The sequence below is a fragment of the Euphorbia lathyris genome, chromosome 1, assembly GCF_963576675.1.
Source record: "Euphorbia lathyris chromosome 1, ddEupLath1.1, whole genome shotgun sequence".
NCBI classification, from domain to species: Eukaryota; Viridiplantae; Streptophyta; class Magnoliopsida; order Malpighiales; family Euphorbiaceae; genus Euphorbia; species Euphorbia lathyris.
The window spans coordinates 32,916,664-32,935,188 of NC_088910.1; the positions used below are offsets into that span (position 1 = coordinate 32,916,664).

The 18,525-nt window shown below is 35.0% G+C and overlaps 2 protein-coding genes across 3 annotated transcripts; one reads left to right on the forward strand and one right to left on the reverse strand.

The window, feature by feature from the left end:
• The first annotated feature begins 826 nt into the window (after positions 1–826).
• Positions 827–4,045, forward strand: LOC136227176 (protein ORANGE, chloroplastic-like). Its single transcript, XM_066015866.1, has 8 exons — positions 827–1,227; positions 1,404–1,518; positions 1,770–1,886; positions 2,037–2,123; positions 2,257–2,333; positions 2,477–2,604; positions 3,360–3,496; positions 3,676–4,045. Exons 1-8 carry the CDS (start codon positions 1,019–1,021, stop codon positions 3,751–3,753), a joined length of 948 nt encoding a protein of 315 aa, XP_065871938.1. The 5' UTR covers positions 827–1,018; the 3' UTR covers positions 3,754–4,045.
• Positions 4,046–4,716: 671 nt separating this feature from the next.
• LOC136227167 (ATP-dependent DNA helicase SRS2-like protein At4g25120) lies at positions 4,717–18,209 on the reverse strand. Of its 2 annotated transcripts, XM_066015860.1 has the most exons (29): positions 16,327–18,209; positions 15,530–16,196; positions 15,307–15,348; positions 14,624–14,787; positions 14,222–14,423; positions 13,906–13,962; positions 13,716–13,821; positions 13,499–13,632; positions 13,324–13,398; positions 13,015–13,140; positions 12,778–12,909; positions 12,608–12,691; positions 11,783–11,896; positions 11,570–11,670; positions 10,132–10,198; positions 9,728–9,778; positions 9,410–9,487; positions 8,783–8,989; positions 8,641–8,679; positions 8,321–8,392; positions 8,132–8,218; positions 8,001–8,057; positions 7,582–7,787; positions 7,404–7,497; positions 6,597–6,647; positions 5,748–5,810; positions 5,570–5,629; positions 5,112–5,174; positions 4,717–5,005 (listed from the first exon to the last, which is right to left on the reverse strand). In XM_066015860.1, the coding sequence occupies exons 1-29, from the start codon at positions 16,479–16,481 to the stop codon at positions 4,916–4,918; spliced, it is 3,444 nt and encodes a 1,147-aa protein (XP_065871932.1). In that variant the 5' UTR covers positions 16,482–18,209; the 3' UTR covers positions 4,717–4,915. The 2 variants fall into 2 exon arrangements, 1 of the variants encoding a protein (XP_065871932.1); XR_010687979.1 differs by lacking the exons at positions 4,717–5,005; positions 5,112–5,174; positions 5,570–5,629; positions 5,748–5,810; positions 6,597–6,647 and having other exon boundaries at positions 8,160–8,218.
• Positions 18,210–18,525: the final 316 nt, after the last annotated feature.

Consider the following 18,525-nt stretch of genomic DNA (forward strand, 5'->3'; position numbering starts at 1 on the left):
GTTTGTGCGAAGATATTACAATCTCAAACCCATTATGAATAGCTATCTTTTTTGCCCAATCAATAGCATCCTGACTTGAGGGGAAAACGATATCCGTTATGAAACGCGAGCTATAATCAATGTTATCGGGGTTCCAATCTTCTATCGGTACCTGAATATACAAAAAATTGACATTAAAATTAAAAAAAATACTTCGGGGCTATTTCTCCCGTGCAAAAATAGTTCGGGGCAATTTCTGCCCAATTTTGCCTGAACGGGCAGGCTGCCCGTTTCACCATAGGTGGAAACCGTAGGTGGAACGGGCAGCGCGTACCACCCGTTCCATGGGTGGAGCGGGTGGCGCATACCACCCGTTCCTTAGGCCGAACGGGTAGTTCATCCGTTCGGCCTAGGGAACGGGTGGTATGCGCCACCCGCCCAATCAAAAACCAAAAAAAAAAAAAAAATCGTAAATACATAAATAACGTTTTTAATAATCGTAATATTGCCTCGTGTTCGAACTCATTATCTTCGGGAATGCTTGGATCCATTTTTGTAAAATCCGGGATTTGTGCTCGGGAGAGAAAAGTAGAGAGAGTTTTTAAGGTTTTGGAAAAAAAAATGAAAAGGGCAATAGGGTCAATATGATGCGGTGAACCGGAATTTGGGGGCGGTATATAGCAATACCCATTTAGAAATGAATTAGGAAGCAATAAATTGCCTTAATCCAGGCCTTCATCCGAACAAGTTAAATAAGGAAAAAATTAATTATGACCAATGTATTCCTACCACGTGGCATACCACTTAGCTTCCCACCATTGCTCGACTAGAAGATACTTTGCCTTGTGAAAATGAGCCAACTCCAAATTCTCCGTCTTGTCTCTACTCTCCTTCTTCGCCTGCTTCCATCATCAATATACATTTGCATGTTTTCATAGTCAAGACAGAAATCGAATCTTCACTCTCTGTATTTCCCTAGATAAGCTGATTCTTCTGTATCAAGGAAGATACAGAGAGAGATATCATCGGAGATCAGAGGATGTGCAGTTTAGGCCGAGTTTTGGCGGTTCCTTACCCTGTAAAACCGCTATGCTTGTGCGGTTCTTTTAATTCACAACGATTCAGAGGTAGATTTGCAGATTCTAACCGCCACTTGAACTCGAAATGGCGATCTATGGCGTCAGAGCTGGACTCTTCTTCTTTCGCGCCTTCTGCTGACGCTAATTCTACAGACAAAAGCAACGCCGGGTAAATTTGCTTCTGAAATATGATATGTCGGTCCTTATTTTGATTCAGATGGTCTATGGAGTCCAAATTGATGATCACAAATTTAACGCTTAATTATGATTGTTTCTTTTGCTTGTTTGCTCTTAAGATTGGGGAAGATTCGATTAATAGTGTTTGTTTGGCCATTTTGGATGTAGTTTTTGCATCATAGAAGGTCCCGAAACAGTTCAGGACTTCGACAAAATGGAACTGCAAGAAATTCAAGATAATATTAGAAGTCGGCGGAACAAAATTTTCTTGCATATGGAGGAGGTACCTCTTTCCTACTCGTTTAACCCATATTTTTTTTTTCGGCTGAAAACTTGAAATTTGAAAAACTAAGAGAAAGTCAAGAGAAGGATAAAATTGAAGTTCCAACAGTATTAAGATACCATTGGCAATGTTTTCAGATTTCGCATCTGATTCTTTACTCTATCATTTTTCATTTGAATTCAATTTTATGATGCATTACTTCTACATGTTTATTTCAAAAATTTATATTATACATCTTTGATAATCTATAGGTACGTAGATTGAGAATACAGCAGAGAATCAAGAGTGTTGAACTTGGGATTTCAAAGGATGAACAAGAGAACGAGCTTCCTAATTTTCCATCGTTCATCCCCTTCTTGCCTCCTTTGGTGAGCATTCCATTATTGTACCAGATTACCAGTGTCCTGGAGGCCATATTTTCTTTACCTATATTGCATATTTTGCAAATTACACAATGAAATTGCCTGCATTTCTTCTTGATTATGATATCATTTAATTAATTTCTATGGTGCATGCAGACTGCAGCAAATCTTAGGCAGTATTACGCAACCTGTTTTTCTCTTATTGCTGGGATTATCATTTTTGGTGGCCTTTTGGCTCCCGCTGTAAGTCCTGCTCTGCCCTATTTTGGTAGCATGGGAATAGAACTGATATAAGGTGTCTAAATGAGAAGAACAAAGGGAGGTGTTACATGATCCTTCTTTCATTTCTCGGTACATTCATTTGTTTACATTTCAGTTGGAGCTTAAGCTAGGAATAGGGGGAACATCATATGAAGACTTTATCCGTAATGTACATCTTCCCATGCAATTAAGGTATGTGGCATCTGTTGGTCCCTGGTGACTTTTTCTTTCCTTTCAACAGTTTCTGCTTGTTTTTGGTTATGATTCATTTGGCATTAAAAAAATTTAAAACCTCTACGATCTATTTACTTATAAAAGTAAGCTGTGGACTGCAGCCAGGTTGATCCTATTGTGGCCTCCTTCTCTGGAGGAGCTGTTGGGGTGATTTCAGCCTTGATGGTAGTTGAGATAAACAATGTAAAACAACAAGAACATAAAAGATGCAAATATTGTCTTGGAACTGGTTTGTTCTGGATTCCCTCTACTCAGTCTCCTTCCACTCTCCACTTCTTATTGTGTTAATGCTTGCAAGCATGTGTTGTTTATCCCACTCTTTTTAGAGCTGATTTCACGTCTATTCTACCTGTGGGATGACTCAATGGCTAGTTTAGGATAATAATCAAGCATATGACGAAGTATGTGTGCTGCTGTAGATATCCTATTTTCCATCCAGCAAAAAGTTAATTCTAAAGATAACTGGTTACTGCTTCAATTTCAGTGTGACCATATGTTTGAGAAATTGCAATTTGTTACGTCTGCTTGAAAGAGTTCATCACTGAAGTCTAATTCTAGTTAAAATTATGTAGAAACTCTATCTCCTACTTTTTGAGTAGCAGTTTTTGCACAAAAGATATTTGAAAAGAGATCAGAAAAGTTCCTGCTGAACTCAGTTGGCTTTTGTGAAGAATTCTAAATGAAAATTGAAAAATAAATAAGTCCAATATATATATAATACACCTTTCCAATCTTGGCAAATACATTTTCTGGTACATTACTAGGTTTCCACTTGCCAATTTCATGTATATGTAGCAAGTGAAGCACAAAGCACCTTCCTGCAGATATGTTAATGATCACAGCAGAATATTCAATCTGGATTAACTTGTTGTTTCTACTTAAATGGAATTTATAGAAGATAATATGTACATTATATGTGCTTAATCGTGGGGAAGAAAGAATAGCTTTATGTACATGTCTCTAATCTATTTCCAATAAATGCAGGGTATCTTGCTTGTGCTCGTTGCTCAAGCAGTGGAGCACTTGTTCTTATTGAACCAGTTTCAACAGTCAGTGGTGTGGATCAGCCATTATCGGCACCCAAAACAGAAAGATGTTCAAATTGTTCGGGTTCTGGAAAGGTTTGGCATCAAATTGCTTATCTTTGTTCTCTATCTTATCTAATCTTATGCTTACCTGCTGCTTTTTATTTTGTCAATACCTTAGTCCATAGATATATTGCAATATAAGGTGTGCAGTAGCCAAGTAGATAATATTGTGAAATGTGTTTCCTATCTCAATTCTCAATCATAATTGGCAGGTGATGTGTCCCACATGCCTTTGTACTGGAATGGCTATGGCAAGTGAACATGATCCACGAATCGACCCCTTTGACTAGAGGTATATTCGAAACCCATGGCGGTTCAACCAAGATAAGCAAAAAAACACGGTACCTTCGTCCACAATCGGCTGAAGATTTTTAGTGCTTTAGATGCCAATAAATTCCGTTATACAAATTACAGGTTCTAATGTTGTTTGAAGACCATTTTAATTTGCAAGTATTTTGTGATGTACAAAGAAATTAAGTTAGTCAAAGTTAAATAGTACAAGATACTGATATATAGAGGATAAGAAATCCTACCTGAGGGCTTCATTGCATAACATTGCTATTGGATTGAGCCGTTGCTAGATGTTTGTTTGTTTTTCCTTATTTATCCATTTCCAAGGAAAAGTATAAAAACGTGTCTATCTTTTGGATTAATTATGAGTGCGACATGACCTCTCAAGGGTTTTAGAAGACAGGTTTATCCACAGTGGATGTCTTGAACTTAATTAGAATGATAAAGACTCGATTGCATGATTGATTTTCCTCGTCCCCACCGTCCATTATCCTCTTGGCCATCACAAAATAAATGTATGGAATTGCAACATTCCACGTACACTGGCTATTAATTGTTTTGTCAAATGCGCTACTTCTCAACAATGCAGTATGTTGAAAATATTACCTACCAACAATTTTCAGTACTCAGGTTCATATTATTTGTGTTATGGAGGTTTAAATCAAGGTTTTGTCTTGGTTTTTCTACTTGGAGCAAGATTAAATTCAATTTCCGTCGAAATAATTTAAAAAAAAAAATCTTCAATGGTTCAGGATTTAATGGTCCTCTGACATGTCAGAATTACTGCTAGTGTATCATCTTCTAAATGGTTTAGAAGCAATTAGTGTTGGATCGCAGTAAATTTTTCTCTAATTTTAACTAACTAGAAAGAAAATGTATTTAGAGAATCCACGACTAAATTTCAAAAGTTATTACCCAACAAGCTCGTTACTGAAATTCTTATTCTTGCTTTTCTCAAAAAAAAAAAAAAAAAAAAAAATCTTATTTTTGCAATAAAAATTTAATTAAAGAAAGACCAAGACTTGAGCCCACAGGCAGGCTACTGCTCATTCAGAATATCTAAAGCCATACTCAATAATCAATTATACAGTCTCAAAGCAGACATTTACAATCGCAGGAAGACTTAACTTCCAATGGTAAAGCCATCTGAGTGACGCAAAGTCACAAAGCTTTGTATTGCTCAATCAAACGAGAGGCATGGAGACGTGATGTCGGGACCACAGTGCATCCCAGACTTTGCAGGTAACCAATCTGTCATTGCCATTGGTATTTTAAGTTAATTAGTTAATTTTTAAAAAAAAACTAAAACAAAAACACCTAAATAGTTCACTTTTTCATCCTATTAAGCCATAACTACCTGTTTTGGTGTTGGCGCAGATGTACCCATTGAATTCTCGATCCTTTGTTTCTGGAAGTATTCCTACAGGCAAGTATAACATCTCAGATATTCAACTATAAGCATCATATTAGTTAAAATGTGAAGTTCATGATTTTATTAATGATATTTGTGAAATATATCCTAAATTTCAATGACTTCCGTTGCATTTTACCCTAAACGAGCAACAAAACAGGGACCAAATACACCAAGCTGATTTTATGCTCCAACCATAAAAAATAAATTGGTCATTCAAAAGATCAAATTCACTAACTTACTTTCCTACCTAATTCGACAGCCACAAAAAGAGCTATGATAGATTCGGTAATGAAGTTCGAGGAGTGCATCAACTTGCCCCCCAAAACAAGTTATCACATTTTGGAACATGCTAAACAGCGTCTCTATAATAACGTATTCACAAATATAATATGAAATTTAACCTGTTTTTCCCGCATCATATGCGCACGTTCATCAGCAGGAATTTGCTCCCATCTAATTACCTATTGTACAAAAAACTTAGAAGTTAATAAAAACTATACTGTCCACCAAAATGTTGCTCAATTTAACAGTTCTACGCACCAACCATAAAAAAATCTTGAAAAATAGCTTAACGCTTACATATTCTGCATACTGAAATGCTTCATCGCTGCTCAAGCAGGTCTTTATTGCACGCAGAACATCCTGGTAAGTGCGCGGTTAGTATCACTAGATAAATATATATAGCAAGCATAAAAGTGTATGATTATGCAGGCATGTACATGTAAGAAATTTGATATGGATTATAAACGTTCTAACAATTGAGAGAATCTGATGGCTCTAACAATGCACAGATAACAGTCCAACTCAATTTCATAACCTGGCAATCTATGTTGCACGGAAACTCCTCTTAAGTAGTGTTTCCGCGTTTAGTGTCCATTCCATTTGCTAACTATGTTTTTTTAGAAATAATCCAAACCATTTCAGTTTCCATTTCCATGCAACATAGCGGGCAACTATTAACGTTCTGCCATCTTGGCAACCATTAATTTAGTTTAACAAGTCGAAAGAATTCCCAAAAGAGCTCATGCCTAATGGCCAAGCCAAGATACCATATCACAGTTGTAACTGGCAAAAAGGCTGACCAAATTTTTAACACAAAATCTTGCTCTATTCCTTTCTAAGTTCTAACCGATCAAAATGAAGACCTTCAAAAATGATTTTGATTTGGCCTGCATGCTCTCGGCAGAACCAGAACGTCCTCATTTTACATAAAACAACCTTAAATCTCATGCATGATAATTGGATAGTGAGGACAAGGTTTCCTAAATGTTGAATCTATCAGGTTCTAATTGTAAGTGCACGTAAGAGCCCATCCGTACTCTAAATTCTCTCATTTTCACTTTGTCCATATATTCTTTGAATTGAATATCGACAAATCTGAAAAATTGGCATTTAGAAATGTCAGAAGACATAATGTGAATATCGTACCTTGTGCTTGTTTTTCTTGATTGTTAAACGTTCATCAATAACAAAGCCAACCTGCAAATAATGCATAAAACCTCGATCAGAAATGTCACGTATATATGTCTGCATGAAGCAAAGATAAAACAAAAATAACATTTCTTCACTATAGTACTCGCTGAACTACATTTTCCAAAGAAAGTTAAGGTCCTTAAGGATACGCATCCAAACATACCAATGGTCATCAAAAACCTCAATCACAAAACTATATGAATCATATTTTTGCAACAAAAATAAAAAACAAAGTTAGGATTACAAAATTAGTGACAAGCAGCTTCAGAGAAAAATAAGAGAGAAGGGACATCTGAACATCATACGGCAATAACAGGTTGGTAACATCAAAATAGAAAACACACTGTAACTTAACACAATCCAATAATCTGCACCAATGCTTAAAAACACAAGGCAGTGACATGGATGAAATCATATGCAAAAATAGCATAAAAAATAGGCATTCCTCCAATTAAATAAAACTGCAGACTCCACTGAAAAGATGAATTTTAATTCTTCTTTCAGACTTCGAAAATTTGACAAATTCTGAGTGTTTCTGAGAATTGGAAAGAAACGATTAAGAAAGCACCCAAGTGATTAGGTTGGAAACTTTGGCATTGATCCATAAATCTTCATGTGTGATTATACCCCTTTATGAATAAAATTGTGCCGGAGAACAACCATTACCAGTGCAGCACCCAAAAATCCAAAATCGGAATTTGATCCTTTAAAACATACATGATAAACATATCATTAAACAATTGCTAAAAGGACGAAAGTCACCTTGTCAAGCAACCTCTTAGGATTTTGAAATGCTTGCTTCTTGGCCCATTTATGAAATAAGTGGGAAACAATTGATCTATCTTCCACAGTGAATCTATATAACAGTTGCAAAAAAAGCACACAAAATGTTACTGACCAGCATAATTCTTTTAATGACCATCATAGTCAGAAGGAAAACCTTTTCAAGAATATATTTCCAATGCATATATCAACAGCCTCGGTCGATTCATGCGAGGCTTTATTCATTTGAATATTGAGGAAGTCATTTGGCTCCATATCTCCTTCAGAAGGTCGCTTCTCTCCTGGTAGATTAGAAGAAACATTGACAGTTGCATTTGAAATATGTTGAGGTTTTGTTTGTAAATCTCGAACAAACACTTCCGCCTGTCAAGGATAGGATTGAGATTTCAAAGACAGAATCATGGTAAAAGATATACACCCTAAATACAGACTCGGAAATAGATGCATGAAGAAAGGGGAAAACCTAAATATAATCTATGTTGCATCCTATGAGTGCATGTAAACATTTTGTTTGTAAAACTAGATATATCAGCCCTAAGTTGCAAGTTCAATACAAATGTAAAACAAGCAGCGAACCTGAATCTCTCGAAGATGGTTTGGAATCTCCTTGAGAAACCGTGAAGGTTGAAGCATCTGAAAAGACTTGATTTTTACTTAAAAGTGGGATTAAAACAAGAAACTAAAACAAATGATTATTAAAATTAAACCTGCCAATTTGAATCCACTGTAACATACAAAATAAATAGTTGCTTTCGTGCACGAGTCATTGCCACATATAGCAAACGCCTTTCCTCCTATGGTTCAATGATGAAGGTGTTTAGCTATGGATCATAATCAAAGAGATTATACAAAAGCCACAAAAATCAATTGACAATGCAATGAATGAGACAACTTACCTCAATTGAGGTCCCATTTTCTATCATAATGCCGTTGGACTCATGCAACAAAGGAATCTCAGATTCATTTGCCTGCATTTATTCCAATCAATTAAAATCTGCATGGCAGCATTGGAGGGGACAATCGTATTGTATGGGATAAAAATAAAAATTAAAAGAGATGTTAAAATTTCATTATTTTTACTAGGTAAGGTTGCACGTAGTATCACATGCCAAATATCCCTATGCTATCTATGATAAGATTTCAATGCTTAAAAACAGCCACTTAGTTCAAATTCAGAAGGTATCTCAATCAGCAGTGAATCAATGCAACCAAGTACCTTTACTATAAAAACAGTGTCCCACTCCAGACCCTTTGACTGCGTGAGAAGAAACAAGATTAAGTAAATTTAAGGTGAGGAAATCAGCATAACTCATTGTACACATTAATAAGATTGTTACTGATCCAATTGAGGAACAAACCTGATGAATGGTAGTCAAGGTAACAGAATTTTCATTATCATGTCTTCGAACTCGAAAATTTTCTTTCTCCCGCTCTGCTATGTAGTCCAAAAAAGATTTCAGAATGCAACCACATCCTTTCGGATCTTCAACATCTCCAACCCCTTCTTTCGTAGCATATTGCATTGATAAAAAATCAGATACATCATCTAATAAGTACTGAAGCACCTAAGACATTTAAAAACATAGTAGAGGTTATTAGAGACATATATTATTTACTGTTTATCTGTATGTACACAACAGTTAGTTAGTTCCCTATTTCTAGCCTAGATTCTAGAATTAGTCTTTCACTGAAACGTGAACTGTGTTCTGTATATATACTATTTTACACATCAATAACAATCACTGAACAATTCAAATTGTTACAGAGGTCAGTTCCTAATAACCAGATGAACACAGAATTGAAGAATTCCCAATTCATTCATTTCTTAGAAACTTTCATAAATTAAAATTCTGCATAGTTTGCACATTTAATATTTCAATACTAAACTATTTGCCTAGGATCCCAAAAATGACTCATGTGGTTATACATAATCACGAATAAGACACCTTTGTGGACTAATTATTGAATAAGAATAAATTACTTACAGATCTGATGTCATTTTCTTCATTCAATAATTTCCCACCATCAACATCAACCACCGCTCGTTGCTCAAGAAGGTATTTCTAAGATAAAAAAAGTTAGAAGATCTCAGTAACAAAAACAACAAGCCAACTTATTGATTAGGGTAGACCAAAGAAGTCACAGGCACATTCTAGTTTATGGCTTATGATAATAATGTGCTACCAAATAAGATTAGCTCTGCTGGCGCTGCTGATGTTGTATAGCATCCATTAAAAAGCACATGCAAAGCTATGAAATCATACAGGATCTAACTTGATAAAAGAGGTGGAGGAAACACAAACCTGAGGTACCATATTTGCAACTGAAGTTATGACAGTTGAAATTGACTGCTCCTGTAAAGTGTAAATATTGAGCAGTTAGATCAATCATCTACAATATTTTGGTTACGTAATACAAGTTGAATGAAATTGTAGAGCCATATGCTGGTGTTTTCTCTATAATCTATACTTATATTTAAGTCCAGTAAAAACATCATATCCAATTTGGTAAAAGGCATAACGCCTTGAGACGAAAGGTTAACATAAGTATGCAAGTTTAGGAACTGGTATGGTTAGCTAAAATGAAAACAAACAAGAGTGCAATTCAATTTCGCTTTTATAAATAATGGTCATGTTTAGTGATAGTATAGTAAAGATGCCCCGAAAACACAAAGGAGAGTCGAAGATTATAGCATTTGTATATTTACCCTGCAAATAAGTTTAGATATCATCTCTATTGTCAGCAGCACCTTGCGTCCCTGCGTAAGTTCACTCCTATGAAACCATAATTGTATTCGAAGTGAGAAAATATAAAACAATCAAGGGATAAATTTCTGATTCTCAACTTGCCACAGCATGTACTTAAACCTTACAAAGTAACAGATACACACTATGATATAATAATGAACTGACCTAACTAAGATTATTCAGCTACTTACTTATATAGCATTCATGTAATCATAAGTACTTACTACTAGCAGGCACTCTGATGCTGGGCTGCTAAAAAGACAAAAATGAAACCAAGACTTGCCCAAAAATAGGCTAACCAAAATTGATCGACAAAGTTTTGGTTTTAGAATTTTATTATAGGTTTAAGTGTAGATTTTTAATTTCACAAAAATTGATGTTAACCAAAGCCCAAAAATTAACAATATTAATCTAAAATTTTTATTACATACGTTATCATATTTGATTTTTTGTCAAAAATATTTAAGAATTTTAAATTAATTTATCTGTGTGAATTTTGAATTTTATTTGGACAACTAGACCTATAACTTATGAATTGGTACTTGTAGTATCTTTATGTTGAATGTTATTACATATATATTTACTCTTATAGTCTATAACTTGTTATTTGTATAATTGCAATTTATTTTATATTTAGACAATTTAGACATTATGTTTTTGGAAAAGTTATATATATAAAAAGAAAATACAAATTTATGTGGTTTCGCGCATTGCAAGTAGAAAAATGTGGTATTTTTCGTTTTAAAACATACCAATATTTGACATTGTTACATTACCAAAAGAATTAGGAATTTGACCAACAATGTTAGTCTTTGCTAATATTACAACTGACAAGTTGACTTTTCTAAGGTGACTTGTGGTTGGTTGATGTTGACATATGAAATTATTGATTTTTTCTGGCACCGTATGTTAATTTGATGACATATTGATCGTCACGTCAATGCTACTGTTAATATGATGACATATCATGTTGCATGGAAACTCTTCTTCATTAGCGTTTCCACGTTTCTATGTCCATTTCCATTACCGTTTCCTAGCTAATTTTTCTTAGAAATAACATTTCCCAGTATCCGCTTCAGTTTTCGTTTCATTTCCGTTAATGTTATATGACTAAAATCAGACGATGTTGGCGAATTTTTTTTTTTCTAACGGTGTAAAAAACATTAAAAAGAAAACAAATCGACACTGTACAATGCTACTGTTTATTTTGAAAACGTCTAGTTGAAATTTTAAATAGACAAGAAATTAAGGTTAATTAATTCAAAATTTTAGACAAGTGATTAAGATTAATCAAGTAAAAAAATTTAGACAGATGCTAAGATTGATTATATAAAAAAATTGGACAAAGACATTAAGATTAACTAATTACATATACTGCTGAGAGTAAAAAGTGAAAACCTGTTGAAGGTACCAGAAATCTTTGCTTTAAAGATGTCATTGGCAGCAGAAATGAAGCTGATCTTTCTAATGGTTAAGATTTTGTCAATATGCTCAATGACCTGCAAGATGAGGATAGAGAGAGTGTGATTTAGCAAAATATTCCGATAAAAGGAGACACCATTGACCTGAGAATTGTGAAATACAGAACGGAAAAAAGAAAATATCATGTACCCTCTTCTTGTTTTCCTTCTCAAACGGAAGCAATGCCTTGAAAACTTGACGGTAAGGGCCATCATCACAGCCTGGTAATGCTGTTCTAAGCATAGCAATAATGGCTTTAACTACCTATTACAAAAAATGTGCCTAGTTAAAGCTAATAGTAGATTTTGTTGTCATGCATGTTAAAGCGAGGATCACTGGATGGAATCAAGTGTGTGCGCTTATTGGACAAAAACTTTGACCAGATTATACTGTTTATGTAAAATGGGGCGGGTAAAACTGGAAAGAAAGCACACTGTGTCAATCAACGAATGCAGCTAAAAGTGGCATGTTAACATGTCAACCTTCTGCTTTTTTTAGAAACCAATTTAAGATTGAGAATTATTGAAATCTACTGCTTCATGTCCTAAAAAAATGGAACTATTAATATATATATATATATGGCACCAGCTTGGGGAGTGAGGTGGGATTTGGGAAGGGGAAACTGTTTTAAAAGCAGAGTAATTTACTTTTGCATATATCTCAGAATCATGCAAGTTTGAGGTTCTCAATCTGTAAAAGCAAAAAAAAAAAAAAAAATGTACAATGGCATTGAGAACCAATAAAATGTAATACTTTCTTGCTTTTCGACTACTGAGCTTCCTGATGGTAAAAATATTTCAGGTAAAGGTCCAACGTATTTACTGACACTTCCTGATGGTCAAATAATTGCTTCAGAGATAATCATAGAAAATAAAATATAGAATTTCAGTTCAGAGAATCAACATATGCAAACATCAATGAATAACTTGTACAGACAATAAGTAGGAATTTAGCAATCTAGGAGAAGTAAGCAACCTTTTTCCTATAGAAGGCAACACCATGAAGATTAAATGGTATTTTTCTGTCACGGAATGCTACTTGAAAGATTTTTCCTGACACCTGTTGCATATAGATAAAACCATGATGGCTGCAGTTGATTGCTAATTATTTTTGTTCACTTGAATAATATAGAAAGTAAACTTCACCTGCCTCCGGTATAGTATGGCAATGTTTCCATAAGAACTTTTAGAAAGTGATCCAATGGATACCGTTTCAAAAATCTTATCAACAACAAATGAACATTGCGCAAGCTCATTCTGACATTCCTTGATGATTATCTGTCGATATTGGTCCAAGAAAATTTGAAGAAATTAGAGACTATAAATAATAAAAGAAAAGGGGAAAAGACAGGTGGTAAGTTAAATCTCAATAAGAAGAAATACCTTGGAACCTGACAAATTATCAGTAACAACATCCTTGAACTGGCATCGCTTCATATTATTTCGAATTAGAGAACTTGCAGCCTCAACAATGTAGCGAGTAGATCGATAGTTTTTATTGAGTTTAATCTAAATTATCAAAAGCTTTAACAATGTCAGCAACTTAACATCTACACCCTTATTTATAGAAAATTAAAAAGGGAGAAATAAATCAGTGTTCTCTATTGTTAAATAGTAAAAGAAAAAAAGAAAATGTCTTGCAGCAAAATTTATAACTAAATTCAATAGTAATAGGACAGCCAAAATGCATACCTCTTTATAATTTGGAAAGTCTCGACGAAATGAATCAAACCCAGAAATATCAGCTCCATTGAAACTGAATATGGACTGCATGAAACGATGGATGTGATTTTAAAATTTAGACTAACAAATAAGTCTATTATGAATAGGGATCACAAATGATAGTCATAAAAGGTAAAAGGTAGACCTGATCATCATCACCAACAATAGTTATGCGATTATGAGATGCAAGCAGCCGTAGAAGACTGTATTGCATGGCACTCGTGTCCTGGAATTCATCAATCACAATGGCTTTCCATGATTCCTGGCACTCCCTGAACACTAAATTGATAAAATTATGATTACTAACAATAACTTATGAAAAGTGGCATAATTTGATCAATGTATATTTGGACAATATTGACCATCAGGATAATCAGTGAGCAACTTCACAGAACAGGCAATCAAGTCGTGGTAGTCCAGCGCATTACAAGATTTCAATATTTCATTGTAGTTCCGAACTATTGAAGCCTGATTCAGTTCCAAGATGAAGAACCAAAGTTACGAAAGCAAGAATACTAAAATGATATCCAAACCAGAAACGTATTGGCTTACTCCTTTTTCATCACCCATGTTCTGGCAATCTGTAGGTGTCTTTCCTGAAGCTTTTGCCTGAAATGAAAAAATCAATGAAATATACAACCGACAAGTACTTGTGTACAACAAGAGAAATATGTGCTTCTGTTATATCTACAGAGTACGACAACATAGAAATAGTATCTATAATAGATTGTAAACTAGGCATACCATGATACATGAGAGAGCATTAAATTAGATGCTACATAATATTGTTTCATGCAACCAAGGCAGAGAGATTTTAACCAGTCAGAAACATATAGAAACAATTAGTTTTTGTATATAACGGTCTAACCTGGGCAACAAACTTCTGCCACTTCTTAGACTTGTCCTTGAAATATTCTGCACAGATTGTACCATTAGAAGAATCATTAAAGTTGCAGGCCTTGGGATTCTGTATACCAGACTTTTCCTTTTCTAGTAAACGCATAGCCTCAATGACTGCTCTTCTCTGGTGCCCGTGCCCATATATTAAGAATTCAGATGTGCGCCCTAACCTAACAGGAGCCACAAATTTCTCATGGTTTAAGAAATATATATAGAGCCAGAACTATGCAAAACAATTAAAAATATGATTAAACTGCCATAGCACTTTCGTAATGGAGAACACTAACTGTATGCTTCCTCAATTGCCAAAGGAGTAAAACAAGAGCAAAGGTGAGAGGTAAAAGCATTTACAATCTCAAAATGTGCATACTTCTCTGCATGTGATCGACAAAGTTGCAAAGAAAATGAATGGAAGGTGCTGATCATAAGATCTTTAGCTATTGCCTTCCCTGTCACTGCTCCAATCCGATGCCTCATCTCAGAAGCTGCAGCAGTTGTGAACGTCATTGCCAGAATATTTGTTGGACTTATACCCTGACCATGTTTTAGAATATAGTGAATTTAAATTCCAGACAGTAAACAAGCAAATAGGAACATTATATGCTGCACGGAAAATTTGATTTTAAAGCAGTTCATGTTTCCGAAACCATTTTAGAAACTGAAACTCTAGGAAACTTGTACAAAAAGTTTGGGTTCACATTTCCTTAATTTAAAAAAATTGGAAACTGCTTCCTATGATGTAATGTGTTTTCAGAAGTGGATCAATGCTAAACACAAGTTCAGACATTTCCCCATGTTTCTGTTTCTGATTTCGGTTTCAGTTTCCATGTAACAATAAAAACATATGTAGCCTGAAGAAAGCAGAAAAATGATAGAAAAATTAGTAGCTGAATTTAGAAACGGGGAATCAACATGATTTCAAAGGAGAATAAGAATGAAGAATATGCAGATCTCGTTTAGTTTTTATGGGAAGACATATAATGAATATGGAGAAGCAAAACTTATCAACATATGAATGATGAAAACAGTATTGACAGCTGAAAATGGGAATACCTCACTGAGAAGCATCAGAACACGCCCAACCATTGTGGAAGTCTAAAATTAAAAAACAGAAAAAAACAGATTTTAGAATGAAATGGAAACCAAATGAGATGTAAAGTGAAATAGAGAATTCATCAGAAAACAAAGTGCGTGTTCAAGTGCATATGCATGGGGAAGGGTATATCTGTAATAGCGTCTATTCGTATATGTGGAAGAGGATTAGGGATATGATGACCTTTCCACTCCCAGGACCTGCAACAATCATCAAGGGGGTGGAGATATCACTACAAGCTGCTTCTCTTTGCCGATCATTCAAAGACTGCAAGTACTTTGAGTATTCTTCAGGCATGTTGCTACATCGTATAGTCTGGGAAGTATCTCTATCACCCGTGTTATCACCGGCATCAAATGTACCTTGTGTTCTGATCTCCTCTTTTCTAGTAACCGTCTCTGGACTAGCTAGCTCACCGGTTCTTTCCTCATTGCATTCAGTTTCCACGCGAAGGCTTTGAGTTGAGCTTTCGGTTTTTGCTTTTGCAGTAGAGCTTCTCTCGCATATAGCATCAATCTCGTTTAAGATGGAATCATCAAAATCATCATCTAGAAGGCTAGGTGTCGAATAATCAAATAAAGCTGAGCATTCTGAATGTTTTGTTGGAGTTGTAAAAGAATTTAGGCAATATTCATTGCCCATAGAAATAGCATTCATCCTAGAACATGATATATCACTATCAAATGGAGGTTTAGAAGCAGATATGTCCATACTGCGCAAAACACTTCCACTAACAGTTGATTTTATTCCATTTCCACGAATAAGGGATGGGGAGTTCATAGAAATCTCCATGAGAGGAACTCTTTGCTCGGTAATAGCTCGTGCTGGTGACTCGATTCCCTTTGTATCCCTATTTATGGAATTGAACAGCAATTAGCATAAAACAAACATATATTCTCCACTGCATAGCTTGAAGCAAACAAGAAAGAAGCAAAGCAATAAAAAAAATTCAAATAAACGCTAAAAAAATACCCAGTTACCTAGGATTTTGAGGATGATGGGGGTGAACAGAAGGGGAATCACGGGGCCGTTTCCGAGAAAGAAGTGCCTTGGCAGCTCTGAAATTTTGTGAAATACGAGCCCTCTGCGCCTCCGTGATGACTTTTCTGTGAGCATAACCATCTTCCTTTGACATCTTCTTCTTGGTGAGGAGTAACGGGAATGGAATTGGAACAGAGACCAGAAATCGGTTTAGGGATTGAAAGGCGCAAAATGGAGCGAGGGAGCTCTTTTTCGTTTTCCCTCCTAAAGGGTATTGCCATTTTCAAGTTTAAAATAAAGAAAATTTAACTAGAAATTCAATTATATTAAGGGAAAATTACAAAATTGGGTCAAACGGGAAACTCATTTACATATTTAACTCATTTACACAACCTACTACATATCTAGACTGTTTTTATGTGACTTTTCATAATACCCTCAATATGTTTGTAATTTTACGGCGCGGCTGTCTCCCTCCTATCTGACTTCGCAGATTCTAGCATATCTGAAGTCTGCGAAGCTATTGTTTGGTTTAGTTGATGATCTTAATTAGCATATGCGAAATCTAGATGTGTTTTTAACAAAATTCGATAAAGTGGTATATAACAAAAAATATCAAACAACAAATGATTTTAACATTAAAATCATAACATTATCAAAATTTACAACAAGATTGTCACAATAAACTCCTAACTAATCACTTCAAAGTGGATGTAACAAATCTGGATGGGAATTTCTCATTGTATTGGAAGTCCAGACTTTTTGGGATGAGAAATGGAAATTTAGACTTTTTGGGATGGACGTTTCCCATGGTGCACACCAAGATTGGCACAATATCTCCTAACCAATCATTTTAAAGTAAATGTGGCCAATTTTGACGGAAATTTCTTCCTATACAGGAAGGAAAGTCATCTCATCTGCACCCGAATACGCCGCCTTCCAGAAAGGGATGTTATGTATTCAACCACCTTCAGAAAAATTTAATCGTGTTAGGCAGAAAATGACGATTTGGCTTAGCGAAGCATGCGAAATATAAATGGAAAAGGAAGAGGATGATTTTACTTCGCGAATCGATGATTTCACTAAGTCTGCGAGGCCTGAAACTTAATGATCTACTTCGCATATCGATGATTGCGCGAAGTTTGCAAGTGAAAAATCATGAACTTTCTACTTGCAGACTTCGCGAAATCATCGATTCGCGAAGTAGATCGTCACGTTTCAGGCTCTTTCTCATTGCAGTTCTTCGCGAAATCATCGACTATGCGAAGTGAATTTATAAAAAAAATGCAAAGAAAACAGGAGATACTTATATTTTTCGCGCCTTTCACCCTTAAAAGTGACAATAACAATATGATAAACTAAGAAAAATGATGAAAATAACGTAGAATAACCATTTCTTTGATGGTAACAAGAAGAAAGAAACCAAGGAACGAGCAGGAACATGAAGATGAAGAACCATGGCTTCGTTTTCTAGGATTAGGAAGATGAAGAATCAAGAGATGAAGAGTGGAAGAAGAGAAATACATGGTGATGTGGAGAAATGGTGCAAATTTCACGCAATTTAAAGGAATACAGGAAGATCAAAAGTCTAGGAATCATTAATGGAAGAGCAACCATTCGCGTAACCAGAAAGGAGAAGGGGGAAGATGAAAAGGTAAGGGTATTATGGGAAAGTCACATAAAAACAGTCTACATATGTAGTAGGTTGAGTAAATGGGTTAAATATATAAATAGGTCTCCCATTTGACCCAATTTTGTAATTTTCCCTTATATTAAAAGTAATAATTTGAATTAGATTAAAGTAAATTAGGGTAAATTTCACCACACTGAACTTTGTCTATTTTTACGGTATGTCTATTGAACTTTAAAACGTAATTATACTTGTAACCACTATTACCGTTAACCCACATTTTTACCGTTGACTTCTTCTTCAACATGTTATCTTTTCTCTTTATCTATTTTACCTCTCATTCATTTATTTCTTTCTTATATTTTTTTTCTCTAGTGGAAATTTAGTTCTTAAATAATAAAAAATCCTAAAAATTATATTGCGGACTGTAGCATTTGTCACTGATACTGAAATACTGATCTTATAAATTGGAATCATTAATAGCTCGATTTCTTCAGCTGCCTATATTAATTGGAACCTTGGCTCAACTAGTGGTAAGGAAGGTCATGTTTGGATTTCGTACCAAAAA

Bases quoted from the DNA above. Each gene is read 5' to 3' on its own strand.
- LOC136227176 (XM_066015866.1), top strand. From the start codon at position 1,019: ATGTGCAGTTTAGGCCGAGTTTTGGCGGTTCCTTACCCTGTAAAACCG. The intron at 1,228-1,403 runs GTAAATTTGCTT...TTTTGGATGTAG, and splicing joins ACAGACAAAAGCAACGCCGG to TTTTTGCATCATAGAAGGTC. The intron at 1,887-2,036 runs GTGAGCATTCCA...TGGTGCATGCAG, and splicing joins TCCCCTTCTTGCCTCCTTTG to ACTGCAGCAAATCTTAGGCA.
- LOC136227167 (XM_066015860.1), bottom strand. From the start codon at position 16,481: ATGTCAAAGGAAGATGGTTATGCTCACAGAAAAGTCATCACGGAGGCG. The intron at 8,393-8,640 runs GTACTTGGTTGC...GAATAAATGCAG, and splicing joins ACACTGTTTTTATAGTAAAG to GCAAATGAATCTGAGATTCC. The intron at 5,630-5,747 runs GTAAGCGTTAAG...TTTGTACAATAG, and splicing joins CATTTCAGTATGCAGAATAT to GTAATTAGATGGGAGCAAAT.